Source organism: Symphalangus syndactylus, chromosome 13 (assembly GCF_028878055.3).
Source record: "Symphalangus syndactylus isolate Jambi chromosome 13, NHGRI_mSymSyn1-v2.1_pri, whole genome shotgun sequence".
In the NCBI taxonomy this organism is placed as follows: domain Eukaryota; kingdom Metazoa; phylum Chordata; class Mammalia; order Primates; family Hylobatidae; genus Symphalangus; species Symphalangus syndactylus.
Window position 1 is genome coordinate 48,699,030 of NC_072435.2, and position 25,649 is coordinate 48,724,678.

At 38.5% G+C, this 25,649-nt stretch overlaps 2 protein-coding genes and 1 pseudogene across 3 annotated transcripts in view; 1 reads left to right on the plus strand and 2 right to left on the minus strand.

Moving 5' to 3' along the window:
- Positions 1 to 25,649, plus strand: part of LOC129459809 (zinc finger protein 850-like) — a 283,509-nt gene that overhangs the window by 165,048 nt on the left and 92,812 nt on the right. Inside the window, 1 exon segment of the mRNA XM_055237027.2 lies at positions 10,208 to 10,215. Within this exon segment, the coding sequence (XP_055093002.1) occupies positions 10,208 to 10,215 (8 nt within the window).
- On the minus strand, positions 4,054 to 5,151 carry LOC134732304 (zinc finger protein ENSP00000375192-like; annotated as a pseudogene).
- Positions 5,998 to 25,649, minus strand: part of LOC129459810 (zinc finger protein 729-like) — a 33,058-nt gene continuing 13,406 nt past the window's right edge. Inside the window, exons 1-5 of one of the 2 annotated variants that reach the window (XM_055237029.2) lie at positions 19,877 to 20,004; positions 19,163 to 19,289; positions 18,271 to 18,366; positions 6,485 to 9,061; positions 5,998 to 6,427 (exon numbers count right to left, since the gene is read on the minus strand). In XM_055237029.2, coding sequence (XP_055093004.1) covers positions 6,249 to 6,427; positions 6,485 to 9,061; positions 18,271 to 18,366; positions 19,163 to 19,289; positions 19,877 to 19,942 — 3,045 coding nt within the window. In that variant the 5' untranslated portion in view covers positions 19,943 to 20,004 and the 3' untranslated portion in view covers positions 5,998 to 6,248. Of the gene's footprint in view, positions 9,062 to 18,270; positions 18,367 to 19,162; positions 19,290 to 19,876; positions 20,005 to 25,649 lie in introns of those variants that run through there. The other variant, XM_055237028.2, reaches the window with a different exon arrangement.

The following is a 25,649-nucleotide window of genomic DNA, read 5'->3' on the forward strand; positions in this document are numbered from 1 at the left end:
AATAGCACCTGTCAGATGGTCAAATTATTATTTACGGCCAGGCGTGGTGGCTCACGCTTGTAATCCCAGCACTTTGGGAGGCCGAGGCGGGCGGATCACGAGGTCAGGAGATCGAGACCACAGTGAAACCCCATCTCTACTAAAAATACAAAAGATTAGCCGGGCGTGGTGGCAGGCGCCTGTGGTCCCAGCTATTCGGAGAGGCTGAGGCAGGAGAATGGCGTGAACCCAGGAGGCAGAGCTTGCAGTGAGCCGACATTGCACCCCTGCACTCCAGCCTGGGCGACAGAGTGAGACTCCGTCTCAAAAAAAAAAAAAAAATTATTATTTACTGGACAAGGCCTCTTTAAAACCATCAAGCAGATAGTCAGGGCCTGTGAAGTGTGCCAAAGAAATAATCCCCTGCACTGCAGGCCATACATTTCAACCCATGTATCTTTAACCTCCTTGTTAAGTTTATCTCTTCCAGAATCAAAGCTGTAAAGCTACAAATCATTCTTCAAATGGAGCCCCAGATGCAGTCCATGACTAAGATCTACCACGGACCCCTGGACCAGCCTGCTAGCCCATGCTCCGATGTTGATGACATCAAAGATACCCCTCCTAAGGAAATCTCAACTGCACAACCCCTACTATGCCCCAATTCAGCAGGAAGCAGTTAGAGCAGTCATCAGCCAACCTCCCCAAACAGAACTTGGGTTTTCCTGTTGAGAGGGGGGACTGAGAGACAGGACTAGCTGGATTTCCTAGGCCGACAAAGAATCCCTAAGCCTAGCTGGGTAGGTGATCGCATCCACCTTTAAACACAGGGCTTGCAACTTAGCTCACACTCAACTAATGAGGTAGTAAAGAGAGCTCACTAAAATGCTAATTAGGCAAAAACGAAATAGCCAATCATCTATCGCCTGAGTGCACAGGGGGAGGGACAATGATCAGGATATAACCCCAGGCATTTGAGCCGGCACCCGCTACCCCTTTGGGTCTCTTCCCTTTGTATGAGAGCTCTGTTCTCACTCTATTAAATCTTGCAACGCCAAAAAAAAAAAAAAATCTGTAGGTATGTGTTTGCAGGCATAGTGGCCACATGTTCAAAGAAAAATAGATAAAAAATTAAAAAAAATATTTACTCAGGACCCAGATATGTATAGATCTTATTTACATTCCTATATGATTTTTATTATGACCACAAAAATGACCCTATAATAAATAACAATTTACTTTTACATTTCAAAATAACTAAAAGTGTAGATTTGGATTGCTTGTAATTCAAGGAATAAATGTTGAAGATGATGAATCCCTCATTTACCCTGATGTGATTATTACATATTTTATGCTGGTATCAAAATATGCTATATATGGCAGAAATGTATCTACACACTGTGTACCCATAAAAGTTAAGAAAAATAAGTTTAAATTTGTCAAGGTGAAAAAAAAAGTTTAAATAAGAATAAAAGTATAAAAATTTAACCTACAATATTCTTTAACTTACTTGCAGGTTAAAGCCACTGAAAAAAGAGATTACTAGAGATGTTATTCCGCTCTTACCAAATAGTAAACTGTTGCCATCTCTTACCTACACCCTTGAGTAAGGTGGGAGAGGTTAAAGTGAGTGGCATAGTAACACTTCATTGAATGTACAATAGACTTAACATGTCAAAAATGTTTAAAAAATTAAGTTTACATATAATCTAAAAATTTATGAATGTACTGCATTACATAAAAGCACAATATAATACATCACTAATTTAATTTTAACTAAAATTTTTAAATGTTTTTCTCTCACTATAATGCACAAAAATATATTACTCAGAACACCTACGTCATACATCATTCAACATTGTAAGTTAACCACAAAAGGCCTCTCCATTTAGATTTTTATCATGCATTTTATATTTTAATATCCTTTCTCTTTTATGAAAAAGGTCATAAATAATGCCCACCTAATAAAAAAGAATCTCTCATATCTCTGATGCAGCAACAATTGATCACATGCTTTCACATGTAAAGTAGGAATGAAGAGCATGAAGTAATTTGAGAGGTGAATTACGTCCTTATTTGCCTTTCAGAGTCTGTAATTTTTTTCAATATTGCAATGTTAATTTTTTTGATATTTTAAGTATACAAAATGTATACTTCACCAGGCGCGGTGGCTCACGCTTGTAATCCCAGCACTTTGGGAGGCCGAGGCGGGCGGATCACGAGGTCAGGAGATCGAGACCACAGTGAAACCCCATCTCTACTAAAAATACAAAAAATTAGCTGGGCGTGGTGGCGGGCGCCTGTAGTCCCAGCTACTCGGAGAGGCTGAGGCAGGAGAATGGCGTGAACCCAGGAGGCAGAGCTTTCAGTGAGGCGAGATCGCGCCACTGCACTCCAGCCTGGGTGACAGAGCGAGACTCCGTCTCAAAAAAAAAAAAAGTATACTTCAAATGGAATTATAATTCTCCAAAAAATCATCTCTTTTTAAAGTTACATGCAAATAACTTATCTAAATTTTAGATTGAAATTATTTTTTATACACAACACTCTGATTTAGTGTAATGTCTGAAGTGCCAGTGCCTTATCATTTCTACTGTGAATTCTCTGACATTTACAGAGTTAATTTTGGATTGAATATTTTTCATATTTACTGCATCTACAAAAAAAAAACAGTATACTCTGTTTTCTAAGCTGTAGTTTATAAACTTTATTCCAAATTTATTGCATTTGCAGGTTTTTTTCTCTATTATAAATTCCCTGATACTGAACAAAGTTTGAGCTACTTTAGGGTTTTTCTCTAGTACAAAATATGCACAATAAGATCTGTGATAGCAATATAGTACTACAACTATCTTTATATTTGTAATGTTTGTCATCAAAAGAAATACCCTTCACCATTCTAAGACTTTTATTTTCTAAAAGATACTCTGATAGTAATTGCATTTTTAATGTTTGTATTAAATATAAACTGTGATGTTAAGATGTGAGTAGATATTAATGGTTTTTCCACATTCTTTATAGGTGTACATCTTTTTTCAAGTAAAAATGCTTTCCTATGCGATAAGGTATGAGTATTGGTTAAATATTTTGCCACATTCTTCATAGAGTTTTCTCCAGGATGAATTATCTTACACTCTGTGTGTGTATGTATATACTACGTTTTCATTTAATATAACATAAAATCCTTTTGTGTTATTATAAATTCTTTGAAAACATGATTTAATGTCTGAATTGGGATACATAGTTTATATGCTTATTCTCTTACTATTTTCTAGAAATTTTCCAATTTTTTTATTTCATAAAACACTGTGATCCTTGAAACTTAGTATCTGTTTGCATCCATGATTATTGCCTTCAAGCCAAACCTTAGAAGTAGAATTTTTGGATCAGAGATGAAGAAAACTTTAAGAATCTTAATATACCTGTCGAATTCTTTTCTAGAAAAATAACACTTGTTCTAATTTACACTCTCATGTACAACATATAAAAGCTCCATCCCAGCTGGTCTTCTCAAACTCTAGATAGAAAAATGATAGGTAGAAAATAGTATCTGTTTATTTTTCATTAACTTTCACTTCCAAAAGTTGAACTTTTTTCTTATATGTTAATCAACTAAATTTCTTTGCCAATTTTCTGCTTATTTTTCTACTGATTTAAATTCTTTAAAAAATTAATAACAGGCTCAGTGCAGTGGCTTCTGCCTATAATCTCAACACTTTGGGAGGCTGAAGTGGGAGGATTGCTTGAGTCCAGGAGTTTAGAATCAGCCTGGGCAACACTATCTCTAGAAAAAACAAAATTCAAGGCCGGGTGAGGTGGCTCATGCTTGTAATCCCAGCACTTTGGGAGGCAGAGGAGGGCGGATCACGAGGTCAGGAGATCGAGACCACGGTGAAACCCCGTCTCTACTAAAAATACAAAAAAATTAGCTGGGCGTGGTGGCGGGCGCCTATAGTCCCAGCTACTTGGAGAGGCTGAGGCAGAAGAATGGCGTGAACCCGGGAGGCGGAGCTTGCAGTGAGCCGAGATCGCGCCACTGCACTCCAGCCTGGGCGACAGAGCGAGACTCCGTCTCAAAAAAAAAACACCAAAATTCAAAAATTAGCCAAAAGTGGTGGCACATGCCTGTAGTCCTTGTTACTTGAGAGGCTGAGGTGGGGGGATTGCTTGAGCCCAGGAGTTCAAGGCTGCAGTGAGCTATGATTGCAACACTGCATTCTAGCCTGGGTGACAGTGACATCCTGTCTCTTAAAAAAATAACTTAGTAATAAAACTTGATTATATATATTAAAAAATTATCTTACACTCAACTGTGACAACTATTTAAAGGCTTTGTGACATTACTCACATCTAGGGTTTCTCGACCCTATGATTTATGTTTAGAAAAGTTTAAGGTGTTCTCAAGAGCATTGTCATGTCTTTAAGTTTGTAGAGTTTCTCTCCAGTATGATTTGATAACTTATTAAAAACTTTGCCACATTTGACTGGGCGCAATGGCTCACGCTTGTAATCCCAGCACTTTGGGAGGCCAAGGCGGGTGGATCACTTGAGGTCAGGAGTTCAAAACCAGCCTGGTCAACATGGTGAAACCCCGTCTCTACTAAAACTATAAAAATTAGCTGGGGGTGGTGGCAGGTGCCTGTAATCCCAGCTGCTTGGGAGGTTGAGGCCGGAGAATCGCTTGAACCCAGGAGGTGGAGGTTGCAAAGAGCTGAGATTGCACCATTGCACTCCAGATTGGGCGACAGAGTGAGACCCCATTTCAAAAAAAAAAAAAACTTTGCCACATTCTTCACATTTGTAGAATTTCTCTGCAGCATAAATTATCTTATGTGTAATAAGGGTTGAAACGTTTTTAAAGCTTTTGTCACATTCTTCATATTTATAAAATTTATCTTCTGTATGAATTCTCTTATATTTAATAAGAGTTGAAGACCAGTTAAAGACATTGTTACATTCTTCACATTTGTGGGGTTTCTCTTCAGTATGAATTATCTTATGTGTGGTAAGATGTCAGAAATGGTTACAGTCTTTGCCATGTTCTTCATATTTGTAGGGCTAGTTTCCATTATGAATTATCTTATGTTCAGTAAGGTTTGAGGACGTTAAAAGCTTTGCAACATTCTTCACATTTGCAGGGTTTCTCTTCAGTATAAATTGTTTATTAAGAATTGAAGAATGCTTATGGCATTATTCACATTTGTAGGGTTTCTCTCCCATTGAATTACCTTGTTTGGCAAGAGTTGAGGACTAACTAAAGGCGTTGCCACCTTCTTCACATTTTTAGGGTTTTTCTCCAGTATGAATTTTCTTATGTCTAGTAAAGTTTGAGAATTGATTAAAAGTATTGCCACATTCTTCACATTTCTAGAGTTTGTCTTCAGTATAAACTATCTTATGTTGAGTGAGGTCTGAGAACCAGTTAAAAGCTTTGCCACAGTTTTTATATTTGTAGGGTTTCTCTTCAGTATGAATTATCTTATGTTCAGTAAGGTTTGAGGACCAGTTAAAAGCTTTGCCACACTCTTCACATGTGGAGGGTTTCTCTCTAATTTATCTTATATTCAGTAAGATTTGAGAACCTGTTAGAAGCTTTGCCACATTCTTCACATTTGTCAAGTATCTCTCTAGTATTAGTTATCTTATATTCAGTAAGTTTTGAGAAGCACTTAAAAGTTTTGCCAAATTATTTGCATTTGTAGCGTTCCTCTCCGGTATAAATCATTTTATGTTGAGTAAAGTTTGAGGACTGGTTAAAAGGTTTCCCCATTCTTCACATTTGTAGTGTTTGTCTCTAGTATGAATTATCTTATGTTCAGCAAGATTTGAGGACTGATTAAAAGCTTTGCCACATTCCTCACATTTGAAAGGTTTCTCTTCAATATGAATTATCTTACATTCAGTAAGATTTGAGGACCAGTTAAAAGCTTTGTCATATTATACACATTTGCGGAGTTTATCCTAAAGAAGTAACAGCTGAGCAATGTTTAAAAGCTTTGCCACCTTTACTGCATTTGTAGAGTTTTCCTCCAGTATCATTTATTTTATGTGTATTTAAGGTATAAGGACTGGTTAAAGGCTTTGCCAAATTCTTTACATTTGTAGGGTTTCTCTCCAGTATGAATTGTTTTCTGTCTATTAAGGCTTGAGGTCTGGTTAAAAGCTTTGCCACATTCTTCACATATTGAGGGTCTGTCTCTAGTATAAATTATCTTACGTGTATTAAGGTTTGTAAAATGGTTGAAAGCTTTGACACATTCTTCACATTTTTAGGGTTTCTCCCCAGTATGAATTATCTTATGTTTAGTAAGGGCTGAAGGATGGTTAAAAGCTTTGCCACATTCTTCACATTTGTAGGGTTTCCCTCCAGTATGAATTGTTTTATGTCGAGTAAGGTGTGAGGACTGGTTAAAGGCTTTGCCACATTCTTCACATTTGTAGGGTTTCTCTCCAGAATGAATTATCTTATGTTTAGTAAGGTTTGAGGACTGACTAAATGCTTTACCACACTCTTCACATTTGTAGGGTTTCTTTCCAGTATGAATTATCCTATGTTTAGTAAGGCATGAGAAATGGCTAAAAGCTTTGCCACATTCTTCACATTTGTAGGGTTTCTCTCCAGTATGAATTGCTTTATGTTTAGTAAGGTGTGAGGATTGCTTAAAAGCTTTGCCACATTCTTCACATTTGTAGGGTTTCTGTCCAGTATGAATTATCTTATGTTTCACAAGGGTTGAGGGATTGTTAAAAGCTTTGCCACATTCTTCACATTTGTATGGTTTCTCCCCAGAATGAATTATCTTATGTTTCATAAGGGTTGAGGAATTGTTAAAAGCTTTGCCACATTCTTCACATTTGTAGGGTTTCTTTCCAATATGAATTATCTTATGTTTTCTAAGGGCTGAGAAATGCTTAAAAGTTTTGCCACATTCTTCACATTTGCAGGGTTTCTCTACAGTATGAATTACCTTATGTTCCATAAGTTTTGAGGACCACTTAAAAGCTTTACCACATTCTTCACATTTGTATGGTTTCTCCCCGGTATGAATTATCTTATGTTTACTAAGGGCTGAGAAATTGCTAAAAGCTTTGCCACATTCTTCACATTTGTACGATTTCTCCCTAGTATGAATTAGCTTATGTTTCTTAAGGGTTGAGGAATTGTTAAAAGCTTTGCCACATTCTCCACATTTGTAGGGTTTCTCCCCAGTATGAATTGCTTTATGTCTAGTAAGGTGTGAGGATTGCTTAAAAGCTTTGCCACATTCTTCACATTTGTATGGTTTCTTCCCAGTATGAATTATCTTATGTTTCATAAGGGTTGAGGAATTGTTAAAAGCTTTGCCACATTCTTCACATTTGTAGGGTTTCTTTCCAGTATGAATTATCTTATGTTTTCTAAGGGCTGAGAAATGCTTAAAAGCTTTGCCACATTCTTCACATTTGCACGGTTTCTCTCCAGTATGAATTACCTTATGTAAAGTAAGTTTTGAGGACCACTGAAAAGCTTTACCACATTCTTCACATTTGTAGGATTTCTCTCCAGTATGAATTAACTCATGTTTTCTAAGAGTTGAGGAATTGTTAAAAGCTTTGCCACATTCTTCACACTTATAGGGTTTCTTTCCAGTATGAATTATCTTATGTTTTCTAAGGGCTGAGAAATGCTTAAAAGCTTTGCCGCATTCTTCACATTTGCAGGGTTTCTCTGCAGTATGAATTACCTTATGTAAGGTAAGTTTTGAGGACCACTTGAAAGCTTTACCACATTCTTCACATTTGTAGGGTTTCTCTCCGGTGTGAATTATCTCATGTTTTCTAAGTGTTGAGGACTGGCTAAAAGCTTTGCCACATTCTTCACATTTGCAGGGTTTCTTTCCAGTATGAATTATCTTATGTTTTCTAAGGGCTGAGAAATGGTTAAAAGCTTTGCCACATTCTTCACATTTGTAGGGTTTCTCTTTAGTATGAATTGCTTTATGTCTAGTAAGGTGTGAGGACCACTTAAAAGCTTTACCACATTCTTCACATTTGTAGGGTTTCTCTCCAGTATGAATTATCTCATGTTTTCTAAGGGTTGAAGACTGGCTAAAAGCTTTGCCACATTCTTCACATTTGTAGGGTTTCTTCCCAGTATGAATTATCTTATGTTTTCTAAGGGCTGAGAAATGCTTAAAAGCTTTGCCACATTCTTCACATTTGTAGGGTTTCTCCCCAGTATGAATTGCTTTATGTCTAGTAAGATGTGAAGACTGCTTAAAAGCTTTGCCACATTCTTCACATTTGTATGGTTTCTTCCCAGTATGAATTATCTTATGTTTCATAAGGGTTGAGGAATTGTTAAAAGCTTTGCCACATTCTTCACATTTGTAGGGTTTCTTCCCAGTATGAATTATCTTATGTTTTCTAAGGGCTGAGAAATGCTTAAAAGCTTTGCCACATTCTTCACATTTGCAGGGTTTCTCTGCAGTATGAATTACCTTATGTACAGTAAGTTTTGAGGACCACTTAAAAGCTTTACCACATTCTTCACATTTGCAGGGTTTTTTTCCAGTATGAATTATCTTACATTTAGTGAACATTGAAGAGAAGTTAAGAGCTTTGCCACATTTCTTATATTTGTAGGGTTTGTCTTCAGTATGAATTATCTTATGTTTAGTAAGGGTTGAGAACCATTTAAAGGCTTTGCCATGTTCTTCACATTTGTAGATATTCTCCCTAGTATGAATTCTCTTATGTTGAATTAAGTGTGAAAGCATGAAAAATGATTTGCTACATTTCATACATTTGTAAGTTTTCTTTTTGGTGTGTCTAATCTTATGTCTATTTGAATTTGAATATTTATGAAAGACTTTCACATATTTGTTACACTGAAATATTTTTCCCTGGGTAGTAGTCCAACATTGGTTAAGTTTATTATAACCTTCTTCGTGCATCTTACCCTCATTGACACTTTCACAATCTTTTCTTAATCGTAAATTCTTACGTCCACATCTTGCATATGTTCTCAATATTACTTCTTGGAAACAATCTTTTATGCTCTGATCTGGCCAAAAGTCTTGTGTAAAATGAGAACTAATAACTGGAACAAATGAAAATAATAAATTATGTCACTTGCTAGACTCAGATGAATATACTTTACAAATCTAACCTATAAAATTATACAAACCACATAAGCAAGATGGCACAGCAAAATAAGACAGGGCCCTAATTTCTTCATAGACATATAAATATAACAAAAACATACTGACCAAAATATATTTGTTGAAAATTTATAAATGAATTAAGTGTGTAGAGTGCCCCAAGTAAGTACAATGCAAACAGCCACATAAAAGGAAAGAGAAGTCTGTTACAGTTTCCCAACTCAGCTCTTCCTGCTTCCCAAAATGATATAGTGTCTTTAGAAGTAAATTGCTAGCTGGGAATGGCAGCTCACACCTGTAATCCCAGCACTTTTGGAGGCCAAGGCAAGTGGATTACCTGAGATCAAGAGTTCAAGACGAGCCTGGCCAAAATGGAAAAACTCCATCTCTACTAAAAATTCAAAAATTAGCCAGGCATGGTGGCACACGTCTGTAGTCTCAGCTACTTGGGAAGCTGAGGCAATCACTTGAACTTGGGATGTAGAGATTGCAGTGAGATGAGATTATGCTATTGTACTCCAGCCAGCATGACAGAGTGAGACTCTGTCTCAAAACAAAAAAAGTAAATTGCCAACTCCTGGTTTCATTTCTGAAGACATATAAAACAGTGGTACATACATATTTATTTCTGGTTTCTAGGGGCCTTTCCAGACTGGTTTTTGTTTCTCATGACACAAAGTGCTGAAAGAAATGGTGGCATACTTTAAAACGACAGCTTGAGGCCGGGCACGGTGGCTCAGGCCTGTAATCCCAGCACTTTGAGAGGCCTAGGTGGGTGGATCACGAGGTCAGGAGATCGAGACCATTCTGGCTACTGGCTAACACGGTGAAACCTCATCTCTAGTAAAAATACAAAAAATTCGCTGGGTGTGGTGGCAGGCACCTGTAGTCCCAGCTACTCGGGAGGCTGAAGCAAGAAAATGGCATGAACCTGGGAGGCAGAGCTTGCAGTGACCGAGATCATGCCACTGCACTCCAGCCTGGGTGAAAGAGCGAGACTCCATCTCAAAAAAAAAAAAATAAATGAATAAAATAAAATGACAGCTTGAATCTGCTGAAACCAAAGTTAAATGTTACAGCAGTAGAGAACGTAGTACCACACAAAAAAATAGATGATTACTACTGAGAAGAAACATGAATAACATTCTTTACCTAAAAAAAAACAAAAACACAAAATTTCAAACAAGATGCATTCTAAGAACATGTTTGACATACTCTCAGAATCTCTAGCCAAGACAATTGGTTTCAGACTTCCAGGACAAGGCTACATTTTGAAGACTGTAACTGGTAGCTTTTTTGATGTACAAATTTTAATTAATGATTACAATGTATATGGAATATTAGGGCAACATGGTCCAATCAAAAAAAGTATAAAATTTTTGGAAAACAACCATAAAACAATGAAGATTAATAAATTAATTTTTAAAATTTCGAATAAATTAACACTGAATAAGACACATAGGAACACAGACCACTATAAAAAATTTTAAAAATGAGGATACCTCTTCCCCTAATGGCGTGAGGTAATTCATGAAAATGGCTTGCTATTCACCTAAGCCAGAGAACTCTGCAATATCATGCTAAACAAGAGGTTCACAAGGGCTAATCTTATATAAGACAAAATAAACTTTAAAGTAACAGCAGTTAAAAAAAACAAAGAGGGACATTATACAATGGTAAAAGGTCTTGTACAACAGGAACATATCACAATCCTAAACATATATGCACCTAACACTGGAGCTCCCAAATTTATAAAACAATTACTAGTAACCTAATAAATGAGATAGACACCAACACAATAATAGTGAGGACTTCAGTACACCACTGACAGCACTAGACAGGTCATCAAGACAGAAAGTCAACAAATAAACAGTACATTTAAACTATACCTTGGAGCAAATGCACTTAACAGATATATACAGAACATTCCATCCAACAACTGCAGAATATACATTCTATTCAACAGTGCACAAAACTTTCTCCAAATAGACCGTATAATAGGCCACAAAATGAGCCTCAATAAATTTAAGAGAATGAAATTATATCAAACACTCTCTCAGACCACAGTGGAAAAAAAGTGGAATTCAACTACAAAAGGAACCTTCAAAACCATGCAAATGCATGTAAATTTAAAAAACTGCTCCTGAATAATTATTGGGTCAAATATGAAATCAAAATGGAAATTTAAAAATTCTTCAAACTCAACAATAAAAGTGATACAACCTATCAAAACCTCTAGGATACAGCAAAGGAGGTGCTTAAAGGAAGTTCATAGCCCTAAACACCTACATCAAAAAGTCTGAAAGAACATAAAATGACACTCTTGTTCACACCTCAAGGAACTAGAGAAACAAGGACAAACCAAATCCAAACCCAGAAGAAGAAAAAAAAAATAATCACAATCAGAGCAGAATGAAATGAAACTGAAACAAACAAACAGAAACCAAAAGATAAATAAAACAAAAACCTGGCTCTTTAAAAAGATAAATACAATTGATAGACCATTAGCAAGATTAAGCAAGAAAAAAAGAAAATCCAAATAACCTTAATAAGAAATGAAACAGGAGATATTACAACTGACAACACAGAAATACAAAAGATTATTTAAGGCTACTATGAACATCTTTAAGTGCACTAACTAGAAAACCTAAAAGAAATGAATAAATTTCTGGAAAAATGCAAACCACCCAGCTTAAATCAGGAAGAATTAGATACCCTGAACAGACCAATAACAAGCAGAGAGATTGAAATGGTAATTTAAAAATTACCAAGAAAAAAATGTCTAGGACCAGACAGTATGGAGCAGAATTCTATCAGACATTCAAAGAAGAATTGATACCAATTCTATTGACACTATTCCACAAGATAGAGAAAGAGGGAGCCCTTCCTAATTCATTCTATGAAGCCAGCATCACCCCAATACCCAAACCAGAAAAGGGCATTAATCAAAAAAGAAAACCACAGACTGATGTCCCTGATGCAAATAGATGCTAAATTCTTAATAAAATACTAGCTAGCTGAATCCAACAACATATCAAAAACAGAATCCGTGATCAGGTGGGTTTCATACCAGTGATGCAGGGATGGTTTAACAAATGCAAGTCAATAAATGTGATACACCACATAAAATGAAATAAAAACAAAAATCACATGATCATCTCAATAGATGCAGAAAAAGCATTCAACAAAATCCAGCAACGCTTTATGATTAAAACTTTTAGCAACATTGGCATACAAGGGACATACATCAAGGTAATAAAAGCCATCTATGACAAACCCAGAGCCAACATAATACTGAATGAGAAGTTGCCCTCAGAGGACTGGAACAAGACAAGGATGCCCACTTTCACCACACTTCTTCAACATAGTACTGGAAGTCTTATCCAGAGCAAGCAGAAAAGAGAAAAAATAAAAGGCATCAAAATTGGTAAAGAGGAAGTAAAGCTGTCACTGTTTGCTGATGATATTTACTTTGAAAACCCTAGACTTTTCAAGAAAGCTCCTAGAAGTGATAAAATAATTCAGCAAAGTTTTCAGATACAAAATTAATGTATACAAATCAGTAGCTCTTCTATACACCAACAGCGACGAAGCAGAGAGTCAAATCAAAACTCAACCCCTTTTACAATAGCTGTGATAGAAAAAAAAATTTAGGAATATACCTAACCAAGGAGGTTAAAGACCTCTACAAGGAAAACTACAAAACACTGCTGAAAGAAATCACAGATGACACAAATAAATGGAAACACAGTCCATGCTCATGGATGGGTAGAATCAATATTGTGAAAACGACCATACTGCCAAAAGCAATCTACAAATTAAATGCAATTTCCATCAAAATACCACCGTCATTCTTCACAGAATTAGAAAAAATTATTCTAAAATTCATATGGAACAAAAAAAGAGCCTGCATAGCCAAAGCAAGACTAAGCAAAAAGAACAAATCTGAAGGCATCACACTACCTGACTTCAAACTATACTATAAAGCCATAGTCCAAAAACAGCATGGTACTGGTATAAACATAGGCACATAAACCAATGGAACAGAATAGAGAACCCAGAAATAAACCCAAATATTATAGCCAACTGAACTTCGACAAAGCAAACAAAAACATAAAGTAGGAAAAGGATACTCTTTTCTTTTTTTCTTTTTTGAGATGGAGGCTTGCTCTGTTGCCCAGACTGGAGTGCAGTGGTGCGATCTTGGCTCACCACAACTTCTGTCTCCTGGGTTCAAGCAATTCTCCTGCCTCAGCCTCCCAAGTAGCTGGGATTACAGGTGCCTGCCACTGCACCCGGCTAATTTTTGTATTTTTAGTAGAGATGGGGTCTCACCACATTGGCCAGGCTGGTCTCAAATTCCTGACCTCATGATCCACCCGTCTCAGCCTTCCAAAGTGCTGGGATTAAAGGCATGAGCCACCGCGCCTGGCCAGGGACTCTTTTCAACAAATGGTGCTGGGATAATTGGCTACCCACATGTAGGAGAATAAAACTGGATCCTCATATTTTACTTTATACAAAAATCAACACAAGATGGATTAAGGACTTAAATCTAAGACCTGAAAGTATAAAAATTCTAGAAGATAACATTGGAAAAACCCTTTTAGACATTGGCTTAGACAAGGATTTCATAATCAAGAACCCAAAAGCAAATGCAATTAAAACAAACATAAATTAGGGAGGGTTTTCTCTCTGTCTTGTGGAATAGTGTCAAAACAGGGACTTAATTAAACCGAAGAGCTTTTGCATGGCAAAAGGAACACCAGAGTGAACAGACAACCCACAGAGTAGGAGAAAATCTTCACAGTCTATACACCTGACAAAGAAGTAATATCTGGAATCTACAATGCACTCAAACAAATCAGCAAGAAAAAAAAAACAATCCCATCAAAACTGAGCTAAGGACACAAATAGGCAATTTTCAACAGAAGATATACAAATGGCCAAGAAACATAGGAAAAAATGCTCAACATTGCTAATGGCCAGGGAAATGCAAATCAAAACCACCAAAGGATACCACCTTACTCTTGCAAGAATGGCCACAATAAAAAAAAAAAATCAAAAAACAGTAGATATTGGTGTGGATGCTGTGATCAGGGAACACTTCTACACTGCTGATGGGAATGTAAACTAGTACAACCACTATGGAAAACAGTGTGGAGATTCCTAAAGAAGTAAAAGTTGTACTACCATTTGATCCAGCAATCCCACTACTGGGTATATACCCAGAGGAAAAGAAGTCATTATATGAAAAAGATACTTGCACACACATTTATAGCAGTGCAATTCACAATAGCAAAATCATGGAACCAACCCAAATGCCCATTAACCAATGAGTGGATAAAGAAACTGTGATATATATATATAATGGAACACTACTCAGCCATAAAATGGAATAAATTAATGGCATTCACAGCAACATGGATAAGATTGGAGGCTATCCTTCTAAGTGAAGTAAATCAGAAATGGAAAACCAAACATCATATGTTCTCACTGATATGTGGGAGCTAAGCTATGAGGATGCAGAGGCATAATAATAATACAGTGAGGCCAGGCCTGGTGGCTCATGCCTGTAATCCCAGCACTTTGGGAGGCCGAGGTGGGCAGATCACAAAGTCAGGAGATCGAGACCATCCTGGCTAACACGGTGAAACCCCGTCACTACTAAAAAATACAAAAAATTAGCCAGGCGTGGTGGCAGGCGCCTGTGGTCCCAGCTACTCGGGAGGCTGAGGAAGGAGAATGGCATGAACCCGGGAGGCAGAGCTTGCAGTGAGCCGAGATCCTGCCACTGCATTCCAATCTGGGTGACAGAGCAAATACTCCATCTCAGAAAAAAAAAAAGAATGATACAGTGGACTTTGGGGACTTGGGGGGAAGAGTGGGAGGAAAACGAGGGATAAAAGACTACAAATAGAGTGCAGTGTATACAGCTCAGGTGATGAGTGCATAAAAATCCCACAAATCACCACTGAAGAACTTACTCATGTAACCAAACACAACTTGTACCCCAATAACTTATGAAAAAATAAAATAAATAAATAAAAATAAAGTAGTACACAGGTTACTTGAAGATGAAAAAAAGCTTTCCAAATTTTGATGTAATAAAAAAAATTATTAATCCATAATACTTGATCAGAAATTATTTTACTTTAAAAAACAATAAAAAAATAAAGACTTTCCAAAATGAAAGGTAAGGGTGTTCATCACCACTAGCACAGTTAAAAAAAAAAAAAAAAAAAAAGCTACATGTTGGCCAGGCACAGTGGCTCATGCCTGTAATCCTACACCTTTAGGAGGCCAAGGCAGTCGGAAAACTTGAGACCAAGAGTTCAAGATCAACCCCAAAACAGAGTGAGACTGTGCATATATAACAAGAGAAATGCTAAAATGAGTCTTTTATGTTGAAAAATAAAATGATGCTAGACAGCATCAAAAAACCATATATACATAGCTTTCTATTAAATGTAAATATACAGGCACATATAAAATTTCTTACTATAATAGGCATAATACCCTTCAAATTCTTCTATAGAATATAAAAACAAAATATAAATCTGCATAAATCTGAATACACAATATAAAATAATTTGTAATATTAATAACTGGAAAATATAGAAATACAGTTTTTGTATTCAATTGAAGTTATGAGTAAAACATATGATTTAACCTTAAGATGTTTCACATAATCTCCATTTTTCAACATAACTACAAAAATTTTATAGAAACTATGCAAAACAAAATAAAAAAAATAAGCAAAGCATGCCACTACAAAATTAAACAAAAAATAGTTAAACAAGAAATGAGAAAAAACATGTAAAAAAAAAAAAAAAACCATAAAATATAACAATGAAACTGGTATGTAACTTTATTTCTTTTCTTTTCTTTTTCTTTTTTTTTTTTGAGATGGAGTCTCACTCTATTGCCCAGGGTGGAGTGCAGTGGCACGAGCTCAGCTCACCACAACCTACGACTCCGGGTTCAAGTGATTCTCCTGCCTCAGCCTCCCAAGTAGCTAGGACTACAGGCACGTGTCACCGTGCCTGGATAATTTTTGTATTTTCAGTAGAGACGGGGTTTCATTATGTTGGCCAGGCTAGTCTCAAACTCCTGACCTCGTGATCCACCCACTTCGGTCTCCCAAAGTGCTGAGATTACAGGCACGAGCCACCGCACCTGGCATAACTTTATTTCTTTTTTCTTTTTTTTTTTTTTTGAGTTGGAGTTTCACTGTTGTTGTCCAGGCTGGAGTGCAATGGTGCAATCTCGGCTTACGACAACCTCTGCCTCCCGGATTCAAGCGATTCTCCTGCATCAGCCTCCCGAATAGCTGGGATTACAGGCATGCGCCACCATGCCCAGCTAATTTTATATTTTTAGCAGAGATAGGGTTTCTCCATGTTGGTCAGGCTGGTCTCGAACTCCCAACCTCAGGTGATCCGCCCGCCTCAGCCTCCCAAGGTGCTGGAATTACAGGCGTGAGACATCACGCCTGGCGTAACTTTATTTCTTTAAAAAATCATTTTAAATATAAACTTATTAAACTATTTACTAAAAAGAAATGTAATTCCAGGACTTTGGGAGGCCAAGGTGGGCTGATTACTTGATTCCAGGAGTTTGAGAACAGCCTGAGCAACAAAGCAAAACCCTGTCTCTACCAAAAAAAAAACCCCAAAAAACTAGCTGGGTTTAATGGCATGGGCCTGTAACCCAGCTACTTAAGAGGTTGATACTAGAAGATTATCTGAGCTTGAGAGGCTGAGGCTGCAGTTCACTGCCATGATTACACCATTGCAAACCAGCCTGGTTGACGGAGTGAGACCCTATTTCATTAATTAATTAATTAAAAGGAAAAGAAAGAAGATGCCTGAGTGGCTTAAGGAAAAAAGCATGCAATATGTTCCTACAAGAGACCAATTTTAGCACTGAGTCAAATAGTCTGTAAGTAACAGAATTTAAAAAAATTTATATTTCATGCAAATAGTAGCCATAATTGGGTGAGGTAGTCATAATTATATTGGGCACAATATGCTTTAAGTCAAGTACCAGTACGAGACAAAGATTTATCAATCAAATGGGTCAATTTACCAGGAATCTATAACTATTATATTTATATGTACAGGTATGTATAACAACAGGGCTCCAAAATATATAAATATTGACAAAGGTAAATGAAGCAAGAAATACATAGCAACATAACAGTTGCAGACACTGAGATCCCATTTTCAATAATAAATAATATAAAATTCATATAAAAGATTAAGAAAACAGAAAATGTGGCCGGGTGCGGTGGCTCACGCTTGTAATCCCAGCACTTTGGGAGGCCGAGGCGGGCGGATCACGAGGTCAGGAGATCGAGACCACGGTGAAACCCCGTCTCTACTAAAAAATACAAAAAATTAGCCGGGCATGGTGGCGGGCGCCTGTAGTCCCAGCTACTCGGAGAGGCTGAGGCAGGAGAATGGCGTGAACCCGGGAGGCAGAGCTTGCAGTGAGCCGAGATTGCGCCACTGCACTCCAGCTTGGGTGACAGAGCAAGACTCCGTCTCAAAAAAAAAAGAAAACAGAAAATGTAGATAACATTATAGACTGCAATATTTTACATACAGAGAAATATCTGAGAGTAAATAATTTATAACAGAAAAAAGTTTATTTGGCTCACAGTTGAACAGACTGTACAAGAAGTGTATGCCAGTATCTGTTTTCTGGTGTGTTCTCAGGAAGCTTACGATCATAGTGGAAAGTGAAGAGAAACTGGACATATCACATGGTAAGAGATAGAGCAAGTGTGAGGTAAAAGAGCCAGGTTCTTTTAACACAGTTTCTCCAAACTATACAGATATTTGTGTGTCCCCAATATGGAAAAGCAGTCAGATTGTGGAGTCCCTTATATGCCATGAACACGACTTTGGCTCTCATTGTAAACTTGAAGGGAAATCATCAAAACGAAAATAGAATCCTTAGAGAATTTTAAAGCATAAGACAGAAGATGCCCTATGTAAGAGCAAAATTTAAAAAAATCTCAGTCTTCCCAGAAACTAATTCCTTTGGAGCATAGCTTCCCAGGTCACCTTTTGAGAACTGGCTTTCTCTTTGACCTCTGGAGCTCTCATCCATGTTGTTTGTTGTATTCACTCTCACATACCTGGGGGTTTAGTTACCATCTCATGTCTCTTCATATTCCAAGGCTCTTTCCCTTGCTTCAGACAAGTTATCAAGTGTAGCTTAGAGACAGCAATACCTGTTTTATTGAAAATAAATAACATAAATATTGCTCATATTCCCCAAATAATGTGCTCATTAAAGAGAATGTAATAGAATATTGTAGTAAATTGATCCCTCAATACTAATTTATAACATAAATTTCTAAATATTTAGAAAATATTTTCAATTTGTACAGTCCCTTAATTTTACTACCTGGTACTACTGAATCAAAAATTGGTGGTGACAATGAGATTTTAAGGTGTGGCAACTATATTTTATGCCACTAATTTCTTCAGTTTTCACTAATCTAGAGTGAAAAATGCAGATCTGCTCAGAAATGTGGAAAGTTCAGGTAAAAATGAAACATCTTTAAAAAATTCCTTTCTGGCCAGGCATGGTGGCTCACACCTGTAATCCCAGCACTTTGAGAGGCCAAGGCAGGCGGATCACCTGAGGTCAGGAGTTCGAGACCAGCCTCAACATGGAGAAACCCTGTCTCTGCTAAAAATACAAAATTAGCCGGGTGTGGTGGTGCATGCCTGTAATCCCAGCTACTCGGGAGGCTGAGGCAGAAGAATTGCTTGAACCTGGGAGGCGGAGGTTGTGTTGAGCCGAGATCATGCCATTGCACTACAGCCTGGGCAACAAGAGCGAAACTCTGTCTCAAAAAAAAAAAAAAAAATTCTTTTCTACACTTACAAGTCCCTGTTTTCAGAAAACAGGTATCTGAAACTTATTTATGCTAAGCATAAATCACCAAAACACATTCTACAGAAAAGAGAAATGAAACCTATAGAATATAATAGGAATTGTTTAATTAAAATCATCCTTACCCAGGAACACCAGGTTTCTGTAGTTCTCTAACATAACATCCCTATATAAATTCTGCTGAGCCGTGTCCAGGCATTGCCACTCCTCCAGAGAGAATTCTATGGTCACATCCCTAAATGTCAGTGATCCCTGAAAAACACAACAAAGATACATATATATTTCCCAATGGGCCATGGGCAGAATTTTTAATTTGACTCAAGGTGAAATGAGAGAGTAAAGAGAACAGGTTCTAACTTACAGGGATGACTGAACATATTCAATAAAATAATTTTCAACACAGAAATATTCTCAGCCAGGCATGGTGGCTCACCCCTCTAATCCCAGCGCTTTGGGAGGCCGAGGGGGCAGATCAAGAAGTCAGGAGATCGAGACCATCCTGGCTAACACGGTGAAACCCCGTCTCTACTAAAAATACAAAAAATTAGCAGGGCATGGTGGCGGGTGCCTGTAGTCCCAGCTACTTGGGAGGCTGAGGCAGGAGAATGGTGTGAACCTGGGAGGTGGAGCTTGCAGTGAGCTGAGATTGCTGCACTCCAGCCTGGGCGACAGAGCTAGACTCCGTCTCAAAAAAAAAAAAAAAAAAAAAAAGAAATATTCTCTAATGTATTCTCAAACTCTGAGAAAAAAGAATGGCATAAGATCCACAACACCAGCGTAGACGGATACTTTTCTGGATAAGAAAGTATAAAATTAAGGGCATGATAACAAACATGTACATTTTTTAGTGCTATTTTTAAATCATACAGACTAAGTCTTGTACATTTTTCAGACCAAAAAGACATGTTGAGTTAGAAGACACCTCTCAAATTTTAATGTGTACAATTAACTGGAGATCTTGTTACACATATTTATTTTAGAAGATCTGGAATAAAGTCTCAGTTTCTGAATTTGACAAGCTCACCAGTAATGCCTGTTTTTGGCCCCAAAAGAATCTTTTGTCAAACATTCAGCAAGTGGAGGAGCCTGTATTTTTCCCAGTTTTTCTGGCCTACAAACAAAGACAAGAGCCCTCATTTTCCAAAGATAGATATATGCAGAGAAAATCTAAGAAAGGCAGGTGCCAGATTAAATGTGATCATTGGTGCACATCAGCTACATAAAGATACTTAATAACGAGGAGAAAAATAGTTAACTCTATAGTGAAAAAATCTGTCAGATATATTTTTTTTTTTTTAGATAGTTTCTCTCTTGTCACCAAGGCTAGAGTAAAGTGGCGCAATCTCGACTCACTGCAACCTTTGCCTCCCGGATTCAAGTGATTCTCCTGCCTCAGCCTCCCGGGTAGCTGCGACTACAGGCGCGTGCCACCACACCCAGCTATTTTTTGTATTTTTAGTAGACACAGGGTTTCACCATCTTGGCTAGGCTGGTCTCAAACTCCTGACCTTGTGATCCACCCACCTCGGCCTCCCAAAGTGCTGGGATTACAGGCGTGAGCCACGCGTCCAGCCCAGAGAGCTCTTTAACCAAGTCAATCATTAACATCAACTGCAGTAGGACAAATTTTTATGATGTGCTGATGCACACAGAAGGACACAACATTACTGCTGTGATATTGCTCCCCCAAAGTAAATTATAATCTGAATTTAACCATAAAGAAACATCAGTTTATGCAAATGTCAGGACACAGATAACTCCCATTTTTTGTAATTTTTAATAGCCATTTCAAGCAGACTTTCTTTAGCACACTAGAGAGCAGGTATCTCCTAATCATTTTTTCAGAACTTTTTTTTTTTTTTTGAGATGGAGTCTCACTCTGTTGCCCAGGCGGGAGTGCAATGGTGTGATCTCACCTCACTGCAACCTCCACCTCCCGGGTTCAAGTGATTCTCCTGCCTCAGCCTCCCGAGAAGCTGAGATTACACGTGCCCCATACCAAGCCTAGATATTTTTTGTATTTTTAGTACAGACAGGGTTTCAGCATGCTGGCCAGGCTGGTCTCGAACTCCTGATCTCAGGTGATCCACCTGCCTTGGCCTCCCAAAGTGCTGGGGTTACAGGTGTGAGCCACTGTAACTTACCTTTAAAAAGCATTTTCTTAAAGCTGTTCTGCATAGAGCTAATGGAGAACACAGATGGAGCCTCAACATTACATGTTCTACTTTTTCCGTAAGGACCCCAGCTTTTCCCCAATAGGAATCTTGAGTATCCACAACTTTCCATATTCAACAACCACAAGTGAAACATTTTTTTGTTTGTTTGAGACGGAGTCTTGCTCTGACACCCAGGCTGGAGTGCAATGGCACCGTCTCGGCTCACTGCAACCTGCACCTCCCGGGTTCAAGCAATTCTCCAGCCTCAGCCTCCTGAGTAGCTGGGATTACAGGCGTGTGTCACCACGCCCGGCTAATTTTTGTATTTTTAGTAGAGACAGGTTTCCCAATGTTGATCAGACTAGTCTCAAACTCCTGATCTGCCTGCCTTGGCCTCCCAAAGTGCTGGGATTACAGGTATCAGCCACCGTGCCTGGCCACAAGTGGCACATTTTTAACGTTGCAGATCATAAATTCATCATTAGAGTCCTGCATGGCATATAAAAATCCATGATGTAGAGAATGTAGAGAAGGCACTGGTATATAGGAAAGAAATTATTTTTCAAAGATTCTTGACTATCATAAGAATTTTAAAAAGTAGTTAAAACAAACTCATTAGGGATGAAAAGCACAAGTAGAGAAGTAAAGTTTTGCAAGGACTAAATGCATGGCATTCCAGGAGGCAGAGTGGACATGACTCTTCATTTGAAAAATGTTTAGCTGAAAAAAAAGCCATTTTTTTTTCTCTTTATCCTCTTTCTCTTGGATTCCTTCTCAGATAAGATTCTCTGGACAAATTATACACCTGCATCTTGAGAATATGCCTTTAAAGGTGTCACCACTACCTTCTTACCTGCTACCACCACACCCACAGGCAGAAGGACCAAGACCATCCATTTCTTTCCTTTATAAGAGAAGAGATTCCAGAACAATGAGCTGCCCTATGGAGCTAAAAATGTTTCTCCTTTCCTGTCCTCAGGTGCCCTCCCCTGTCACAGACATGAGCAATTTTTGCTACATAAATGGAAATATGGACCACACTGTCCTGTCCCTACCAAACCCAAACAGAACAGGCCCAGTGACCACCCTTTAGTGTAGTGAAAAGGTGGAACTTAACTCCCATTAAACATCTCATACTTGATTCTGGCCTCACCTTAGAGTCACAGGAGGCCCTTAATTAAAACAACATGGATGCTTCCAGGACAATAAATAGAACCTGTGGGGAGGGCACAACTGGAGATTTCTGCAAATAGACCATGTAATTTTAATTAGAAGCCTAGGCTCATAACCACTTAGCCAAGCATTGCCTCTGAAACTTTAACAAGCTTATAAATCACTTGGTAATTTTGGCCCCACTCTATGTAATGTGATTCTGCATGTTTTGAAAGGGTCCATAAATGAGTGTTTTAAACAAGTTCCCTGTCAATGCTGATGTTGCACACTCTGGGCTCAACATTAGCATTAGTTAGAGAAAGCAGGCACAGCTCACAGTCTCTTACACTCAGCACTCTTGTCACAACACAAATACTTCTGGTACAAATAAAGACAACCAGTATCCATCATAAAGTAGTATATTTTTTCCTGGCTCTTTAAAGTTTACAAACTAAACAGAGGGCAGCAATGTCTGAATAGGTTTGCATTTGGAAAACAACACGTACACTTGCACTGTGCGATGTTTACTAAGTAGGTACCATGTGCTCAAGAGTATGTTACAGAGCACTGTGCTGGGAATAACACATCATGTGACTTAATCCTCATAACACCCTGGGAGTTGGTATTAAGTGTTTCATAATTCCTAGGATTTAGATACAGGGCCCAACAGTTTTATTTCTTCTTCTGTTTCCCTGTCATTGATTTTTTAAAAATGTATAGAATAACGCTAAATGTAAACAGATGAGAGGAAAACAGAAGAGTTTAATATAATTTTTTAAAAATTCTAACTTTGTTTATATTTACTTATTTGTGACTTGCGGAGAAACTACTGGATCTGCAGGAATAGAAAACAAGTTACTAAATGGAATGTCTCTGCAAACACTGGTTTTAATAAAAAATTTAAAAATTAGAACCCTAAGGCCGGGCGCGGTGGCTCACGCCTGTAATCCCAGCACTTCAGGAGGCCGAGGCGGGCGGATCACGAGGTCAGGAGATCGAGACCATCCTGGCTAACACGGTGAAACCCGTCTCCACTAAAAATACAAAAAATTAGCCGGGAGCCGTGGCAGGCGCCTGTAGTCCCAGCTACTTGAGAGGCTAAGGCAGGAGAATGGCATCAACCCGGGAGGCAGAGCTTGCAGTGAGCAGAGATCCCGCCACTGCACTCCAGCCTGGGCGACGGAGCAAGACTCTGTCTCAAAAAACAAAAAAATTAGAACCCTAAAAAATATAATCTTTTCCATTTACCTTTTTAGTTTCAGAAAATTGTGAGCACCAGCTCTAGAAAGGAAGCAGGACTCACCAGCCAAAACTCCAATCTCTTTTAATCAGTTCTGTGAGGCAAGACCCTATGGTGGGACCTGACCTAAACAAGGCCTCCGAAAATGGTGGATCTAAACAGAACTGCGCCAGGGAGTGGACCCTATGTAGAATTCTGTTCTCTATGCTACTAGGTGTACTTCCAGTTCTGTTTTTGCTAAGCTTACCTAAGAGAAATTTAAATCCCAGAGTTTGTGTAATTTAAATATTTTTTTGGCTACTGTCCTGTCAATTTTATGACATGTACTAATAAGCAATTTAAACTAGTTCCTAGGGTAATTTTATTAAAATATATGTATTCTACCAAAGTAAAAGAAATAACAATTCTTCTGTTCATAAACATCCCTTCAGGTGATGACAGAAGTCACAAGAATATAAAGAAAGTAGTCCAAATAAAGCCCAAGTGTTTCTGCACACATCTGTTTATTGTACCAACCATATGATGATGTTTAATTCAACCATGTATCCAGTTGCTAGTCTAGACTTTAAGTTCCTGGGTGGTAGGGACCATAACTGCTCCATCTATTTTTTTAATGGCCATATGAAATGGAAGCTATTAGTTTACCTGTTTGAGTCTCAGGACCTCCTTCTTGTGTTTCACCCAAGTACCAAAAAATTGGAGAAACTCTCATCTGGGTACCAACCAAAGATATCTCTTGTATGAGGGTAGGAACAAACACAGGATGACTTATCTCTCTTACACTGAGACAGAAGTAGAATTAACTACTCATGTCAGCCTAACAGTTCTGCTCTGGACATCCTCAAATGTCTCAAAGATGCCGAGGTGATTGTGAGAGGGTTTCCAGTGACTCTGGGCTAATGACCCAATGATAAGTCAAGCAGAAGAGACTCAGGTTGATTATAAATAGAAAATGGAGGCCGGGCGCGGTGGCTCACGCTTGTAATCCCAGCACTTTGGGAGGCCGAGGTGGGCGGATCCCGAGGTCAGGAGATCGAGACCACGGTGAAACCCCGTCTCTACTAAAAATACAAAAAATTAGCCGGGCGTGGTGGCGGGCGCCTGTAGTCCCAGCTACTTGGAGAGGCTGAGGCAGGAGAATGGCGTGAACCCGGGAGGCGGAGCTGGCAGTGAGCCTGGGTGACAGAGTGAGACTCCGTCTCAAAGAAAAAAAAAAAAAAGAAAATGGAACTGCCCTAGCTAAGCTCCAGAATTTAGATCACCCCTCCTGATTTGTTAGCTCTTGGGTAAGAGAAGTAACAATACTCTACTCCAGTATCACAATTTACAGGTAGGTATAGCTGTGGTCATGGCTCTGGATACTCTGTAGCCTTGATCTCTCACTCCTAAGATGCCTGCTTATACTTACAGATCCTGTCTTCAGATTTTATTTATACCTGGAGTCTCTCACATACCTGTAACAGGTCACTGGAGAAGATCTGAAAAGCTCAAAGAGCCACACTCTCAAAGGGAAGATTTAAGATGTCTATGTTGACATCTCGCAATACAGAAAATGTCTTCTGTACATTCTCAATTCGAAGTCCGGCCCTGTCCTGTAAATCTTAGGCATAGGCTAGACCTTATGTGCGGATTCCAGGTGGGATCAACATGGCTCTGCATCCTTGGGGGGGTGTTAGAGCAAGCAGAGATCCCCTCATAGAGGCTGCTCTGGCACATTCTTTTTTTTTTTTTTTGAGACAGAGTCTGGCTCTGTCTCCCAGGCTGGAGTGCAGTGGCCCGATCTCAGCTCACTACAACCTCCACCTCCTGGGTTCAAGAGATTCTCCTGCCTCAGCCTCCCAAGTAGCTATGACTACAGGCATCTGCCACCATGCCCAGCTAATTTTTGTACTTTTTTTTTTTTTTTTTGAGACGGAGTCTTGCTCTGTCGCCCAGGCTGGAGTGCAGTGGCGCAATCTCGGCTCACTGCAAGCTCTGCCTCCCAGGTTCATGCCATTCTCCTGCCTCAGCCTCCCAAGTAGCTGGGACTACAGGCGCCCGCCACTACGCCCGGCTAATTTTTCT